Here is a 17,432-nt window from a genome sequence, read left to right on the forward strand (position 1 = left end):
CAATATTGCTTCTGTTTTAAGCTTTGGTGTTTTGACCCTGAGGCATGTGAGGTCTTAGCTCCCTGACCAGGGATCGAAACCATGCCCCCTGCATTGGAAGTCAAAGTCCTAGCCACTGGACTGCCAGCAAAGTCACTCCCCCCCCCCCCCCTCTTTTATATCAACTTTGATACTACCCTTTTACTCCTCTCTTTTCAGTATGATTATCACCATAAGTCAAATTCCTACTTTGTGCTCAATTGAGAATTCTCAATATACTTTGTATACTTGTGAATGTGTAGTTGACTAACTGACTATAAAAGAGTTGTTCTTTGAAACATGTGGTGACCAAATCACTCCAGATGAATGTTATTTCTGGGGACAGAGCACATGCCTTCCAGGCAACATGGTCTGGTCTGGAGAACAGTAGAAAAAAGCAACAGAACAGGAAAAAGAATGGATACAGAGTCTGGGGTTTCTGAGGCATTTCAGATACAGAAGAGAATCATATTAGTGTTTTCTTGGAAAGCCTAGAATTCAGTGCCCATCTGTGGAAATGTGTGTGGACTGTTTCTGAATCACGTTTGTTCCTCATGTTTGTTTTTGTTCGGATACAGATTTCCAAGTCAGAGATGCCACATTCAGCAATAGCGTTTCATCAGGTTTAGGAAGAGTATTTGTTGAGACTGCCTTAAAGCTTTCAGTTTAATAAGCCCAAAGTATGGTCAGAGTGTAAATTATCCTTTTTTGCTTCGAACCTTGCAAATATAACCTTGTTTGTCAGCATTTAAAGTATGACACATGTTGCCGATAAACCGATGAAAATAAAGAATAGTTGTTTGTGAAGATATCATTAAAATGATGTTTGTGGATTTTCATCCTGTAGTCCTAAGAGAAACCCACTCTGATGCAGATTTTTGTTCTCTGGCACTCAGTTCTATACATTTATGGATTGTATGTTTAATAAGGATGAACCATAAGGATTTTATTATTTTTCTGTTGGCTAAAGAAAAACAGCTATGGAGGCCATTTCCAAAGATGGTTTTTCTCTGGAAAGTTGCCCTTAAAGTGGATTAAAGTAAAGTAATCTGTCTGAAAATATTAATACTGGGCAGAAGGCATTGGGGCCTCATTTTGAGGATGCTCACACTTCGTTGAGTGCATAGGTCTTATCCCAGGAGAATGACAATGCATTTTGTATACATTGACAAGTTAGAATTTTTTGTTATCAACAGGTTTGGCAAACATCGAAAAGATGACAAGATTGAGAAAACGGGTAAAATAAAAATACAGGACTCCCTTACGTCAGAAGAGGAGAGAGTACGGATGAAGCAGGAGCGGGAAAGGTAGATGCCAGTTATTTGGGTGGACCTCATTCAAGGGAGGCGCTTGTGTTCCTTTCTACTCTTTCTTTTTTTAATATAAAGAAATTTATTTATGAAACTTGTACTTTATGCATTTATTTTTATTTTTCTGTGTCAGTCCAAATACTGATGGTTGGATGAATACAATGTAAAAGCAATTAAAAGGAAAAAACCTTATTTTACTTTGTGGCATTGAAATGAATTTTATTGGTTTTGGTTAAGATCTTTGCATAGAAGATGGTAGGGCATATGAGCATGGATATTAACAGAAAATAAATCAGCATTAATGATCACTGAAAATGGCAAAAATATGTGATATTCTGTCTCATTCACCTATGAGTATGTAGTATACTGTAATATTTTTGAAGAAATATTCATCTGGAAATAAAATTATTTGAGTTTTTATATCTCGTTTAAAATATTTTGATTTTTAATAAGAATTGAGGAGGCTGTTGATTTTTTACTATGTTGTTTTTCTATGAAGTCAGACATCTATTTCTTTTTCCTCCTCCTGTTTTGCTATCATATTTTGTGTGACATTTTTTACTTAAATGTTTCTCTATCTCTTCCTGAAAGATTGTTATCTACTGTTGAATCATTTCATGGTGGGAACCCACAGACCAATGAAATGGATGAAAAGTTACTTTGATCAAGGTTATAAAGCTAAATATCATCCATAGCTAGGGTTGTAACCCAGCATCTCTAAAGCTAAGTTGGCTATTCTTACTATAATTCTAGAGTTGTGGCATCTTTGATCTCATTCTTAACAAAGACAGAAAGAAAGACAGGCTTTTCTGTCAGAAGTGATTCATGTTTGGATATATTTCATTCATCTTTCTTATACCCCTGAGGGTTATGTTTTTCTGTTTTTCTGGAATGGTGTGATTCTCTATTTGTAGCTTTGCAGTTTATAAAATAAGTAAGTGGAGGAAAATATGCACTTTTAATCTATTTTACAAAATTGAGTCTATTCTTCCACTTCTTCTCCAATTAAAAAAAGAGTCATTCCACGTTTCTTGCTTTTCTGACTCTCTCTAATCCTCACCAGTTTAGACATCCCCAAACTTAATAAACTCACTATTTTTAGAACAGGACACGCAGTGTTCTCAGTGTTTGAGTATGGCATTTAAGTGTTCAGTGGTATAAACATCTACCTTAAAAGACTTTCTTATCCCTTAAGGAAGAGTATATACCAGGTAAATGTATGAACTCAGATATATCCACAGGCAAATATGTGATTTAGTTAGAGAATAATTTAATGGGTAGGAAGAAACATTGTACTTCTCCCTATCTTGATGCCAGCTTAGGGGAAGAGTGTCATTAATCCTGCACCATTTTTCATATTCTAAATGTTCCCTTTTTTGCAGTTTAAGATGAACTGCTCTGTTTCAATGCGGAATTCTATCAACGTTTTCCAAAATCCTTTATAATGCATAGTCAAATTTTTACAGCCAAACAATGGTTTTACATAATGGCTTCACTTGTATTATTAATTTGCCTAAGGCACAGTTCACCTCTCCACTTTGCTTTTAATCTGCATCTCTGTACCTCTAATGATGCAATACTTCTGGGAACTAGGTTAGTCCTAATGAATTTACAACGTACAAGAGGCCTAGAATAAAGAATCTTTTAGGGTCAGGGAACAAGTGAATGGTCCATTAAAAAAAATCAATTAGCCTCATAATTTAAGAAAACTGTTTGACTGCATGTTTCAATAACAGTTTTTACAAGTATGTTTTATTTAAGCTCATGGATCCTGTAACTGAGCAGGGGAATATATGAGACTCATTGACTTGCATAAGTGGTTCTTGTTTAGTGTGTGTTATTTTGGTAAAGCAATTCTGCTTTTATAAAACCTCTTTCCTATTCTGTCTATTGGCATTGACATTGGTCCTTTTGAGAATGAAAACTGCAGCTTCTTTGGGAAGAACCTGACTGGAGGTAATAGAAAAAACTAAGTAAGCCACTGCCTGTATTCTCATGACAGCTTTTCCTTCACTGCTGATGGGCAGTGAAACATCTCCTGTAATATTATTTACTACTGTAGCTATTTGAGTTCCAAAAATAATTTCGGCTGATTCTATCTAAAAATAGAAAACCTGATATTCCTTAGTTATTAGTTATGTCAAGTCCACATACCAAAATTTTTCTTTTGTCAGTACAAATCCACGATGCCTGACTATGACTCGATAGAATATTGAAAAATCGAAAGGACAATAAATATAGTTGAAAATGGTTTTTCCTACCATGTTAATATCTATTTAGATAGTGAAAGTAGGTTAGATTCTTCAGAGCAGGGGTCTGAGATGGAATTTGCCTTCATTCTTGCTCACTGCCTTTCCTTCCACTCGCTGCCGTCACTGGGTCTCAGATACATGCTGTCTACTTGGAGAAAAGAGGAGAAGGATCCTGGTGTGGGTCTGTCTTTGGGCTTCACCAGTTCTCTCTGAACCAAAGCCTCTGTGCCTAAGGTCTCCTCCTCAGAAGTAAAACAGCAAGGGTGAAGTTAGCTGATCCTGAGATGTGCTATTTTGATTTTCAGCTTTGAGCGCTAAGCTTGGTACCGTACCTGTTCGGTGATGCTGTTGACCACATTTGGTAGCCCCTGTTAGCTCATCTGGGCTTCCTTGGTAGCTCAGCTGGTAAAGAATCTGCCTACAATGCAGGAGACCCCAGTTCAATCCCTGGGTTGGGAAGATGCCCTGGAGGAGGGCATGGCAACCCACTCCAGTATTCTAGTCTGGAGAACCTGCATGGACAGAGGTGCCTGGCAGGCTACAGTCCATGGGGTTGCAAAGGGTCAGACACAACTGAGTGATTAAGTACATTTAGAGACTTCCCCCAGTAACTGCAATGCAGGAGATGCAAGAGACGCAGGTTCAATCCCTGGATCATGAAGATTCCCTGGAGAAGGGCATGGCCACCCACTCCAGTATTCTGGCCTGGAGAATCCCATGCACAGAGAAGCCTGGTGGGCTAGAGTCCCTGTGGTCACAAACAGTTGGACATGACTGAGCAACGGAGCATGCATGCATGCACATTAGCTCATTCCACCTCACAAAAGGATGGGGCTCTGATTCCCAAATAACACAGATTCAATTACATGATCTCTGTAACTCTGGGCCCACTGAGCTTCAAGTATAAAGCACATCAATGGATTTTTCTGTTAACTCAGTGTCAGAAGTAATCTTTGGCTTTCTTTTTTTTTTTTTTTTTGGAGGGCAGTCTTTCTTCTATATTCTTGCTCTGTTGATAGCTTCATTTATATTTTAATGGCATATAAATATTGTGGTATGGGGTTTCCCAGATAACATTCATCAGCAGAAAAAGGGCTCCACATGCAAATATGTTTGAGAAACACTTGGTTAAAAGCAGCTTATGCATATTTCTTTACTCTATTATTTCTCAACAGCCTAATTCTGTTCATGTACATTGTGAGTCACCAAAATGTTTGTGGGCATGTTCATGCTAAGTTGCTTCAGTCATGTCCAAGTCTGTGTGACCCTATGTACTATAGCCCGCCAGGCTCCTCTGTCCATGGGATTCTCCAGGCAATATTGGAGTGGGTTGCCATGCCCTCCTCCAGGGGATCTTCCCGACCCAGGAGTTGAATCCACATCTCATACATCTCATGCATCAGCAGGTAGGTTCTTTACCACTAGCGCCACCTGGGAAGCCCACAGACTAGAGAATCATCATTTCCTAACTTATTTACTCATAGATATACATCCTTCTTCACTACTTTTTCTCACAAAATACTAATATCTCTCAGAATTAAGAGTCGTTTGGGAAATACTGATGATAAGTAAAGACCATTGGCTCCTAGTTTAGCCATGTCCAGCTCATTCATCTAGCTGGCTATAGAAATCAGAATTGAGTTGTTTTTTTTTTTTTCCTTATGATGACCACAATAAGTTTAGTGAACATTCATCATCTTATATAGATACAACATTCAAGAAATAAAAATTTCTGGCCTTTTTGCCTCTAGTTTCCAATCACTGGCATTTCTCTCTACAGTTTTACCAACTGTTTCCAATATCTGCTTTGAGTAAGTTCTTGAAATTTTGATAGAAACATTTTTGTGGTCTTTCTTAGTTGATAAGATCCTTTTCAGAGATGGCATGTGTTTATTTGTTAGTTTTTGCAGGATTATCATTTAAAAACTATGTATCAGAATGTAGTAGTAAGGTTTCTTTAAAGTGCATGAATAAGAATGAGTGAAATTACAGAAGGAATAAACTATATAGCAACAATAGGTGTATTACCTGTGTATCTAAAAGAACAAACAATTTTCATTCCTTTTTGGCTTGAAACTTAGGATTCAGATTCCCTGAATTCTGACATCAGAACCCAGATATTCTGGATAATTTTTGCATGCAGGTCACATATTGTCATTCAAATACAACTCAACTTTTAAAGTTTATCCTTTTAATGGAAAAATATATTTTTCTATAATTTAGCAGGGTTCTTCATATTTTCTCTGTCCCCTTAAATCCTTCAGAAAAGTAAGTTCTAATCAATGAGATTAGTTCATCAGACATATTTTAAGAACTTATTGTGCAGGTGAACAAATTTTTAAAGAATCTATTAACTTCATGGAAGTCCAAAACAGACCAATACTTGGGCAAATTGAAACAGATTTTATTTGCAGTCTAACTGGAGTAGGAAAGTCAGTTTTATTTTTGATTAGAGCTTTCTTAGATTTGGCATTATAGCATCTCTTTGAGTTGGAAGTAATTGAAGGTGCTTTGACATTTGTGAAAGCCGGAACATAATGTGAGTGAATGAGCAAGTATCTGTGAGAGAGAGTAGTAAGTGTGTGTGTGTGTGTGTTTGTTAGCCAAATATCATTCTAGTGTTTTATTAATGTAAAAGAGAAATTTTTCTTGCTCACAATATATTAAATTAATAAAATGATGGTATGAAACTTTTATTCTGATTATAATTGTTCCTCTGTCAAGAATTTTTTACCTTTGTTAAGATGGAGAAAAGATTTAAACCTCCTAACATTAAAAAATCAGCATAAGACATTATAATCAATTGTGAAAGTTGATGGCCACAGAGCTTTGGGAAGGGGAGAGGCTGGTGGGGCTGGAGTTAAGAAGGAACACGATACAGAGATGATAATTGGGATGTAGATCTAGTTCTCAGGAACTCAGCATTTAGCAAAGTGAGGAATTCTGTACCCATGCTTAGACAAAGGGCTGCTGAGAGTGTACATTCTTGTAACTGTGTAGATTCTGGAAAAATTGTGGTTGTGTTAGTGGATAGTATTGTCTCTGTGAATGCTTTTCTTTGATCTTTTTTTAACTTTTAATCATTTTAAATTCTAAATATAGTAGTTTTGAGGGGTGAAGTTTGACTCCCCCATCCCTAACCTACTATAACCACTGCGGTTTTCAACAGCTGCCTTCTTCCCTTGAATTAGAAATATATCTTTAAAACAATTGTTCCTATTCAAGAATTTTTTTTAAAGAATCCATTCAGAACATGGAAGGCTTTTCCAGTCAACTTTTGCCCCAATACTATAAATATGTTAAAATCCTACTTAAAATGGCAACTCTTCATATTTAGTGGGATATTTTCCTTCTTTTGGGAATTCGGCATAGAATCTCCATTGGCAGCTTACGTCTAGGTAGATGGCAGTTGTTTGATTTGCCCAGTAGGGTAAGGTGAAGATTAAATATTTCTGATGTCTGCCATTTACTCAACTGTTTTGAGGGGCAAGTCAGGATTCAGTCAGTTGACCACAAACCTCTCTTTGGTCAAACTGTTTTTTCCAGTTGCCTTGTTGCTTACATTTCATTCTGCCATGAAAGTAGGATTTTATTTGATGAATTTCTCTAATACTGACTTTTAGAGAGGAAATATTGCTGGGAAAAGATCCAGGAACTTTGTTCCCAGAATCAGGCTTCCATATGATAGTACAATAACTTGGGGGACAAAATGTTACCCAAAAGAGTTGATTTCAAGCTCTTGAACATTGTTTTGAAGATAGTTTACACGTATCTAATATATAGCAATCTAAAATTTATTTTAATTTGTATGTTAAAGTAATATTAGTATATCCTATCTTTAGTAGATGTTAAAAGTGATTTTTTTTTAAATTAAAATTAAAGGTCAATTTCTGCTTCTTGGAGTTTTTAAAACTTATTATTCAGAACATTCCATGTATTGAGCCTTCATAATGTTGGAGGTAGAAGTATTTTGAATACAGTAGAGTAATTTAGGGAACCATTGATTTTTCTATCTTGAGAAGTTGGTTCCTTAATAGTAGTGCTTATTAAGCCTTGTGTCTTTTCTGGATATGTAAGGACTATACTTCATAGTCGTAAAAAAGTTATTTTCATTTTACTCTCCTGCAATTAGTGTTAAAAGCCATTTATTGTAAAAGCAAAAATTCTAATGAATAGAAATGTTACAAGAACAGAAGTCTTGTGTGTTTTATCTTCATCATGCATCATCCATTTTAATTAGAGAAAAGGGTGGTGAACACTATGACAAGAGTCTGGAATGAAAATCATTAATTGATGTCAAGCTAAAGAGAGACTGTTAGCGTGAATTTAGTGACAGCAGGAAAGAAATTAACCTTATTACTTTATTTAGTATATTACATTATTTTGTGTATTATCTTCTATGCAGGTTCAAGGCAATTTCATTATCATAATGGAAAATACTTTTTTTTTCTAACAAAAAAAAGGTGTGAATATTTATGTTTGAACATACCAAATTGAAATGATAAATTCTTTATTAACATTTTTAAAGGTCTTAATAAAAAGTTTTAGTAGTTGTTTTCACATTTTTTCCTTAACATTCAGAGAATTGGGAAATAATGCGTGAATATGTTGCCCATCCATGTCAGAACAGCTGTCTGCCATCATTTAAACCTCAGAATGGTTCTCTTGTTTATGACTCAGAACGACTTTCTGGGCTGCTTAAATCAATAGACATTTATTTCTTTGGCTAAGTTTTCTGCTAATCAGTTACTTTTGTCATTGCTGAGATTTGGCCCGAGATAAATTAGATGGATACTGCTAAACAACAACCTGACTGTTCAGAAAAACGGATGAGCCTTACATCTTAGAGATAATTTGTGACCTTAGGGTCACCGTAAACAGCAGAGGGGGTGTCCCTTTATAGCACTGACCATCTGGAGCTGTTAAGGGCTACAGTGCAAGACACCCTCTTTTTGAAAAGTTTCCTTAAACTATGTGATTTGCCTTAGACAAAACCATTTTCTCTCCTGAACCAAAAATTTTTTTTCTGAAATGAGAAAAATATGACAATGAAAATAAACATGAAAATATATGAGATGAATATGTAACTTTCGGTTGTGTTGCGGTCTCTTTTCTCACTTTATAACAAGCAAGACATTCAAATGTAAAAGTATAAAATAAAATCATTGTGTGACTTTTCTTGGCCGAATTGTCACTAAAGTGCACCAAAATCACACTGCATTCCTCGTCCTAAAGCTCCACTTTTAGTGCCATTGGTGCAGCAAGCTTTGTTAGCATCTATTTCTAGGATGAACATTAAAATGCACATTGGTTCAGAGTAATAACGAGATTTGTCAGTTCTTTGAGTCCTATCCCTTTGTTGGTGGCCACAGGTAAACTGTAGTTTTACATTTAAATTTGTGATCCATTTTTAGTTAATTTTTGTATCAAGGATGAAGTTTAAATTCAGTGTGGGTTTTGCTGTTTGGTTTTGTTTTCGTTTTTGCCTACGGATGTCTAATTGCTCCAGCACTATTTGTTGAAAAGACTTATTTCATTGAATTGCTTTTGTACAATTATGAGAAATCAATTGGCCATGCTTGTAAGCTCTTTCTGAGTTTTTTATCCTGTTCAACTGATCTAAGTGTCTCTCCCGCCATAGAAAACACACCATCAAGTGTGATTCCTCCCACTTTTTTTGTTCTTATCCCAATTGTTTAGCTATTTTATCCTTTGCCTTTTCATATAAATTTAAAAATAATCTTGTTTGTATCTGCTAGAGTCTTGCTGGAGTTTTATAAGAATTACATTAAGCTGTTTATCAACTTGGGGAGAACTGACTTTACTATGTTGAGTCTTTCATTCATGAAAATCATATGTCTCTCCAGTTTTTAGATCTTCCTGATTTCTTTCATCATCATTGTATAATTTTCAGCATATAAGTCCTGTATATGTTGTGTTAGGTTTACACCTATGTATTTTATACATATCTATAAACAAACCTTTCTAATCAGTGTATTTCATTCTTTTAGTGCTTGTAAATGACATTGTAGTTTAATTTTGGCCTCTGTGTTCACTGCCAACATATAGAAATACAATGGATTTTTGCTTATTAATATTGTATTACTCTTCTGTTACCTTACTGAAACTTACTTTTAGTTATAGATTTTCTGTAGATTCCTTGGGATTTTCTACAAAGACCATCATGCTGTCTACAAATAAGAATGGTTTTATTTCTTCCTTTCCACTCTGTATGTCAGTTATTTCCTTTCCTAAGCTGACTTCATTGTCTAGAATTTCACTATGTTGAATTATGGTGTTGGGAGCAGATATCCTTTCCTTTTTCCTGATCTTAAGGGAAAGCAGTCAGTCTTTCTCCATTATGTTATCAATGGGTTTTTTATAGATGCTTTTTATCAAGTTTAGGAAGTTAGTTCTGCTCTATTTAGTTTTTTGAGGAATTCTCTCATGATGACTACTGAATTTTGTCAGATGCATTTTCTGCATCAGTTGATATAATCTTGTAATTTTTCTTCTTTATCTCTTAATATGATGTATTGCATTGTTTGATTTATAAAATATTGAACCAGCCTTGCATTCAGGCAATAAACATCACTTTGTCATGGTATATAATTCTTTTTCTATATTACCAAATTCTATTTGCTAATATTTTGGTAAGGAATTTGGTTTCTATATTCATGAGAAATACTGACCTGTAGTTTTCTCTTTTATTAATGGGCTATGTTCATCAGATTTTTTATTATCTTTTCTGTATTCTTTTAAATACATTTAAGTATCATTTATTCTAGCAGTGGTCTACTTTGAATATAAAAAAGTAAATAACCTTGCAATAAAATGTTAAACACAGCCCAAAGTATTGCTTTTATAAATAAGACTTCACTTTTAAGTAAACATTTAAATTCATAAGTATGTAATAGAAATATTTTTTCCCATTAAAAGTTTTCAAAATTCTATCAAGGGTTGTTGAATTATCTTCAGCTAACTAAGACCAACTTAGCACAATATCAATAAATTGATTTCAGAATTTGGTTGAGTACATGCCTTCTTGTCCTTAATCTCGGGATTTTGCCAGCTCTGTATACATCACAAAAAATAGAAGTCAGTATCATTAAACTGAGATCTTTAGTCAGTAATAAAGAATAATAGTGTGGATTCATACTTAAGCTTCAGAGTATGTTGAATGTGTATGGTATCGCTATAATGAGAAGATCGTACATATATATCCATACATAAATGTATGCAAATACAGTATATGTGTGTATAGCTTTTTAAAAAGTGACTTTTTGCCTCAAAAAGTTTCATGAATAAAATGCAAGTGGATGCCTAAAAATATTCCTAGTGGATTTTTAGAGTTAGTTAATAAGTGATAATTTAAAATAAGATGTAAATTATGAGTATGTCTTATTGACATGAACAAAGTTATCTGAAATGATAATTTTTGAGAATCCATGACATTACCTTGATAATCTAAAATGAATATAACATTGTTTATCCTATCCAGCTTCTTAGAACTGCATGAAAGAATATGTATTTTGCAATGTATTTTGATGAATGTTCTATATCCAGTTCTTAGGAAAGGCATAGTTTTTCTTGCTCCAACTTATTTTAATTTTACAGGATTCAAGCCAAAACTCGAGAATTTAGGGAGCGACAGGCTCGGGAACGTGACTATGCTGAAATCCAAGATTTTCACCGGACATTTGGCTGTGATGATGAGCTGTTGTACGGGGGAATTTCTTCCTATGAAGGTTCCATGGCTCTCAGCACCAGACCTCAGAGCCCAAGAGAAGGGCATATGATGGATGCTTTGTATGCCCAAGTGAAGAAGCCGCGGAATTCCAAACCTTTACCTGCAGACAGGTAGGCTCCAGAAGCAATCAGAGTATTGCTTCCAAATTAGCTATTATATGGTTTGTAACAAGGAAGTAGATTGTTCATCAATTCTCAAGCAAGAACTGCCTTTTATTAACAGCCTTTAAAAAGCTGTTGTGTCTAAGAGCATCGAGTTTACACAAATCAAAGTCTAATGGAAGGAACAGTAGAGATTTTGATAGCTTGTCTCATGATCCCAGCGTATTTCTTCTTGTTCTTAAAATGGTTTCAGATGGGAGACCTGTAGTTTAAAACTCAGATAAGAAAAAGTTGAAATCGTGGTTCTTCAATTTAAGGCTTCTTTTTTTTTTATTGTGAGGTGAGCCTCTATTTATGATAGTTAAATAGATGAGCAATGACACGATTTGTTTTAATTATGGTTTATTTGGGCCTTTTTTTTTTTTTGGTGACATGATTTTCATGTCATGAAAGAATTAGTGAATGAGATATATAGTATAGCCAGTCTTCAAACTGCTTGTTAACAAACCACAGGTCTGATTGTGTACATTAGTATAGCACAAAGAAGTGCAATGCTGACCCTATGTTAATGGTTATATATTTATTTCAAATTTTATCTGAAACAATTTAGAAACATCTTTTTCCATCCCTCCATTTATATATTCAGGCACCATATAAAATTTAGTTCATGAAGAAAATAGTACTCATTTCTTTTTATTTAAAACACTTGCATGCTATTGTCATAAACAATACACTTACTCCATCCCATCTTATAATGGTGTCTTAAAATCATTGCTCAATAGTGGAGCTATGCTTTGAACATTAAAAGTAGGAAGGTTTCCCTTCAAACCACTGGTTCTTTAGCATGCATCAGATACTTGGAGGGCTTCTTAAAACACAGATGGATGAACCCTTTTCCAGAATCAAAATTCTGGAGAAATCACAGAAATTTAAATTTTGTGTTTTGTAATTATTTTTTTCAGAGATAAGCAGTCCATTGAACAATGATATTGCTAATCCAAAAAGTTGGTAATTATGGTACCTGTGAAGTATTTCTTCATCAACCTATACCTGAATATGAATTTGGCTTGGAAATAATGGCTTCACCCCCATTGCCTTTTTCTGTCAGAATGAAAGCTGTGAAAAAGTGTTTCTCAGACTAGAGTAGCGTAGAGACTCTTCAAAAAACAATCTCTTGATACTGCCGTATAGAATTAAATTGTTTTGATTATAATGTTATTTAAATATGTATAAAAATAAAATAGGGCTGAACTCCTTCTGTTTATAGCCATTATATAACTATAAAACCAAACATCTTTACAAATTAAATACAAACAAAACAGCAAAACCATTACATGCAAATGAACAACATTACTTTAATGTGGCCAATAATGTTCTTTTTTTTTAAATCTAAAGTCTCGCACAAATCATGAACATGGTGGTGGATGCTCCATGGCAGATTCATTTCAGTTTGCCTCACAAGTCAAGGGCTGACTCAGTTCAGCCATCTCTCTTCTCACTTAGATTCTGTGGTTCTTTTGCACGTCTGTAGCGAGCAATCTTTGACCTATGCACCCTATCGATGTGCACATCGAGGCGTGAAGTCCAACCTGCTTCTCTACCATTAACTCAAGACATCAGTGAAAGTAGCACTTCTTGATGCCTCTGTATGTATAAACTTAAATTCAAACAGGGAAATGACAGACAAGATGACCTAGAATATGGTTCTATTAACTTTCTAAAAAGTTAAATAATGGAAACATAAAACTTGAGACTCCTCAGAGAGAGTTTATACCCAGTAAAGAACCTCCCATCAACTAACTAAATTTCACCCAAGTTTGCTGTTGGTGTCAGATGAACTTTACTATTCAAATTTTTGGATTTCATGGGAGTATCGCCAGTCCATTGACAGTGTGAAGTATAGCCTGAATCTGTTCTGATATTTTTATTGTTCAGTAAGAAAACCGTATTCTGAATTTCACTGCTTATTATTTTGATTGATCTGATGGAAATGTGGATCTGGCAGCCCCACATGGAAATAACCAGGGATCATGTATGAAGTGCTGTGAATTTGATGTCAGAATGGGACACTTCCTCCATTTCCACATATTATTTATAAAATATTTTTTCTAGAATAGCTTCATACTCTGTCCGGCAATATGTCCATGCCTGTTTAATTGACTTAACATGTGTACTATTATCTGACCGTACCCTTTGGTCATAGCGTCATTGTTATTACTATTTATTAATGCTCTTGATAACATTCTGTGTTTCATATTGGGTGGATGCCAGAGAAGCCAGATCTATTCTTCTATTTTCTATGAATAACAAAGCTCAAACTCACAAAAGTTTTGATGTATTTAACTTTTATCCTGCTTGTAACCAGACTCTATTGTCAGTGATTTCTAATCCTATGTCTCTTTGGTGGAGTGTATATCCTATTTGATTGCTGTGTCTTCAGAGTGTAATGCAGCTGATCAAAATCAAATCAGAACTCTAATATCAGTTTGTTTAGTAAGGTCTGTTTACAGTGAAGCTGTGAAATAATATATAATTTCCATATTGGGTATGACTTTATCTGGGCATTCGTAAATGCCCATTGTTTACCTATGACCGAATCATCATTTTATTCAAAATGTCAGCCTGCAGGTGTGTTATTCATAAACTTTATTCAGTGTTTCTTGACACTCAGCAAAAAGTTTCTTTTTGTAAATTATACAATTTAAATCCAAAAGTTTTGTGTGCTTTGAATTCTTAAAAAAAAATATATTGATGGAATGACAGTCAGAAATGTTTTTTATTTATTTGAGGGCACTAACAATTCGTATTTTTATAGTAAAATCCCAGAATCTGTAGTCAAAAACTCCACAGAAGGACAGTTCTAATGGACATTTGCTGACTGTCACCATGCAATCATTTGCCACCAAGAGAGCACTGTCCTCAAATATAATTGAAATAAAATAGTTACTGTGCTGCTATAAATCTAAATAGCAGGAAAATAGTAGGCTAGACTCCCCCAGCTTGCTGAGGACACCTTAATGGAGACATAAATACCATAATCACAAGCTTTTTGCATGCATTTTACGACTAAAGAGAAAATGCCGATTTTAAAAGAAAAGACCTCTGTGAACTTGTTTTCTCCCCCATTAAAAACTGAAATCCAGTTGTGTCAAAAGGAAGTCTGCCAAACATAGAGCAAACTGATTTTCTTACTTATGGGCCATTATTAAACATGTGCTCTTTTTAAAAGGTTGGGTCATATAACAAAGTTGTATTTGCTATTCAAAAAGTCAAAGACCATTTTACTTACTTACATTTACTTAGTATTTTTTTTAATCTCTGCTTTCCTTGAGATGTGAGGAAGATATTTCAAATGGAGTCCGTCTCATTGTAACGTGTGTTTTGCAAGTTGATGCCCTTGCTGGTGAATGAGCTCTACGCTGACCCCATCTCAGTGTTCCTACTACCCATCTCTGACCTTGGCCAGCTCCATCCACCTCCTCCATCTGCCTGGACCACCTCTCTCTCCCTGCTTACTGAGGATCCACTTTTCTTCTTCTTGGCCAGCCCTGTGAACACTATTCCAGATCCCAGTCTTACCCCTGCAAGGAACCTGCTCCTCCGTCCCCCTTTTTGTCCCTTCTTAGCCTGTGTGTCTCTACTGCCACTTCCTCATAGCTGGTGAGCTAGCTGATGTCTTGATCATGTTGCTTAAAAAAAAAAAAAATCCTTTTTACCCTCTGGCTTTTCTCTGCCCTATTTTCCCTCTTCACTTCTAATCCAGACTTCTTGGAAGATTAATCTAGAATTGATAGAGACTGCTGTTTCTTCTTTCCTGCATCTTGTTCTCTCCATGTGGTAGGCAGAATAATGGCCCCTGCAAAGATGCCCCACCCTAGTCCCTGGAACCTGTAAATAGGCTCCTTCATGCATCCAAAAGGATGCTGCAGATATGATTGCATTATCTTAAAGTGGGGATGTTTCCCTGGATTCTCCACTGGGCCCAGTGGATCATAGGTGAAGGAGGCGAGAGAATCAAGGTCAGAGAGGGACTTGAAGATGCAGACTGCTGCCATAAAGGCAGGAAGGAGCCATGAGCCCAGGAGGGCAGTGGATTCTAAAAGCTGCTAAAAGCCAGGAAGCAGGTTCTCCTTGAAAGACTCCAGAGGAACCAGCTCTATTAACCCCTTGGTGTAAAGTCCAGCAAAACTCATTTCAGACTTCTGACCTCCAGCCCTCAAATGTGATAAACTGGAGTTATCTTAAGGCAGTAGGTCTGTGGGCATTGGGTTACCGCAGCCATGGTGTGTCAGCTTCCCAGTCCTGGACTCCTGGTTCAGTGAACGCTTCTGTTCTTTCCCTCTGGGTCACCCTGGCCTCCCTCCAGCTCTGTTCTTTTAGTTTTTATGTCCTGTACTGCTATCTCTTGCTTCCTTTCTGACTCTTCTTTCACTGTCTCTTTAGAGATTCTCTTTTCTTTGTCTCCTAATTTGGGATTGCCTGAGGAAAAAACTCTGACCACTGACAATTCCTATGTGTTCCTTTTGGTTATAGCTTTAACTGCTCTGAAGCACTGGTGATGCGTATTCTGTGCTAACTCAGTCCTCCATAAACCCTAGATTCTTGGAGCTAACTATCACATGTGCTTTCTGTGTCTCCCAGGCACCTACACCCCATCCAAAACCAAGTTCATTGTTTCTCGGTCCAGACCTCCTCTACTGTCGTCAACCTAGTCTCAGAGAATGCTGTCACCACCCACACATTGACTCTAGACAGTGTTTTCTTCTGCAGCCAGCCTCCCTCACCAGACATCAGTCAGAGACAAAGGCCTAACGATTTTACATTCCGAGTAATTCCAAACTCCTTCTCTCCTGTTCTTACACACGGATGCTGGCAGTCATCTCCTAGCTCTTCTCCCAGCCTCCAGTCTTGTTCTCTTCAAATTCCCACAATACCTGGAGTTTTCTATCTAAAATTAAAATCTGACATTTCATTCTCTTGCTTAAATTTGTTCTTCAGCTGCTCATTGTCTCCAAGATGCAGTCCAAGCCCTCAGCACGATGTCTATGGGCACCAGAATTTCTCGTTTTAGCCTCATCCTTAATTATGTCATATTGGCTCACATCATACTTTTCCTAATAGAGGATCAGCCTCAAAGTATAAAGCCAACTTCTTCTAATTCATGGATGAATTAAGTGGCTCTTTGGTGTTATATGTTCTGCAAATGTTACATTTTGGTGAGTAAAAATAAGCCATCACCATTCATTAAGCTATTCTAATATAGTTAGAGATGCAGCAATTAAATTAAAGGCTGAGGTGACATAAACAACCCAACAAATGAAATCTTGAAAGTAATGAAGCCATAAATAAGGTCATGGCTAATTTTAAAGACTTCTTGTTTAATTCTTTTTGTTGATTAACATTGCCTGAAACCATAATTTGTTTGGAGAACTAATGTGTAATGGGGGTTGTTTATTTATATATTTATTTTAGCCTTAGAGAAAGTTTAAATATTCCACAGAAATATGAGGATAAATGGAAACTATTTTAGACCTTGGTACTTATTTGGCAAACAGTCCTCCAGCAGAGTGTGTTCGTTTTGTTTGAATGTCTTTCCTTTTGCAAGGCACTGAACTCTGGGATCTTTGATGATGAGCTGACCACACTTTTGGAAATTCCCTTTAGCTGCTTGGTATTTCATTTGATTTTAGCCTTCACACAGAAACTCTAAAATCCTGCTTTACATGCAACTCATCATAGCAACTCTTCTTTTTATTTTGACCCAACCACCTGGTTCTTCTGTCCTTTAGACAGTCCAAACCTGTGGATTCAAGTACCAATCTTATTGGTATTTAGTGGTTTTAGGTTGGTGGTTCCTTCCTTCTTGCTTCTGCACCAAGATGGAATATCAATCAGTTCTTAATATAAATTCATGAGGATTTATGTGGAGCCCTATTGTGAGATGCATTTTCAACTTCTTGGGAGACTTATCAAGATCTGAATTCAAAATCCATTTTTAAAT

At 35.9% G+C, this 17,432-nt stretch overlaps 1 protein-coding gene across 12 annotated transcripts in view; it reads left to right on the forward strand.

The window, feature by feature from the left end:
* Positions 1–17,432, forward strand: part of PARD3 (par-3 family cell polarity regulator) — a 553,895-nt gene that overhangs the window by 403,518 nt on the left and 132,945 nt on the right. For 9 of the 12 annotated variants that reach the window (XM_065921047.1, XM_065921051.1, XM_065921048.1 and 6 more), the window contains 2 exons: positions 1,215–1,325; positions 11,198–11,440. In XM_065921047.1, the coding sequence (XP_065777119.1) occupies positions 1,215–1,325; positions 11,198–11,440 (354 nt within the window). The remainder of the gene's footprint in view (positions 1–1,214; positions 1,326–11,197; positions 11,441–17,432) is intronic. The other 3 variants (XM_065921054.1, XM_065921057.1, XM_065921059.1) reach the window with 1 other exon arrangement.

Source organism: Muntiacus reevesi, chromosome 2 (assembly GCF_963930625.1).
Source record: "Muntiacus reevesi chromosome 2, mMunRee1.1, whole genome shotgun sequence".
Lineage (NCBI taxonomy): Eukaryota > Metazoa > Chordata > Mammalia > Artiodactyla > Cervidae > Muntiacus > Muntiacus reevesi.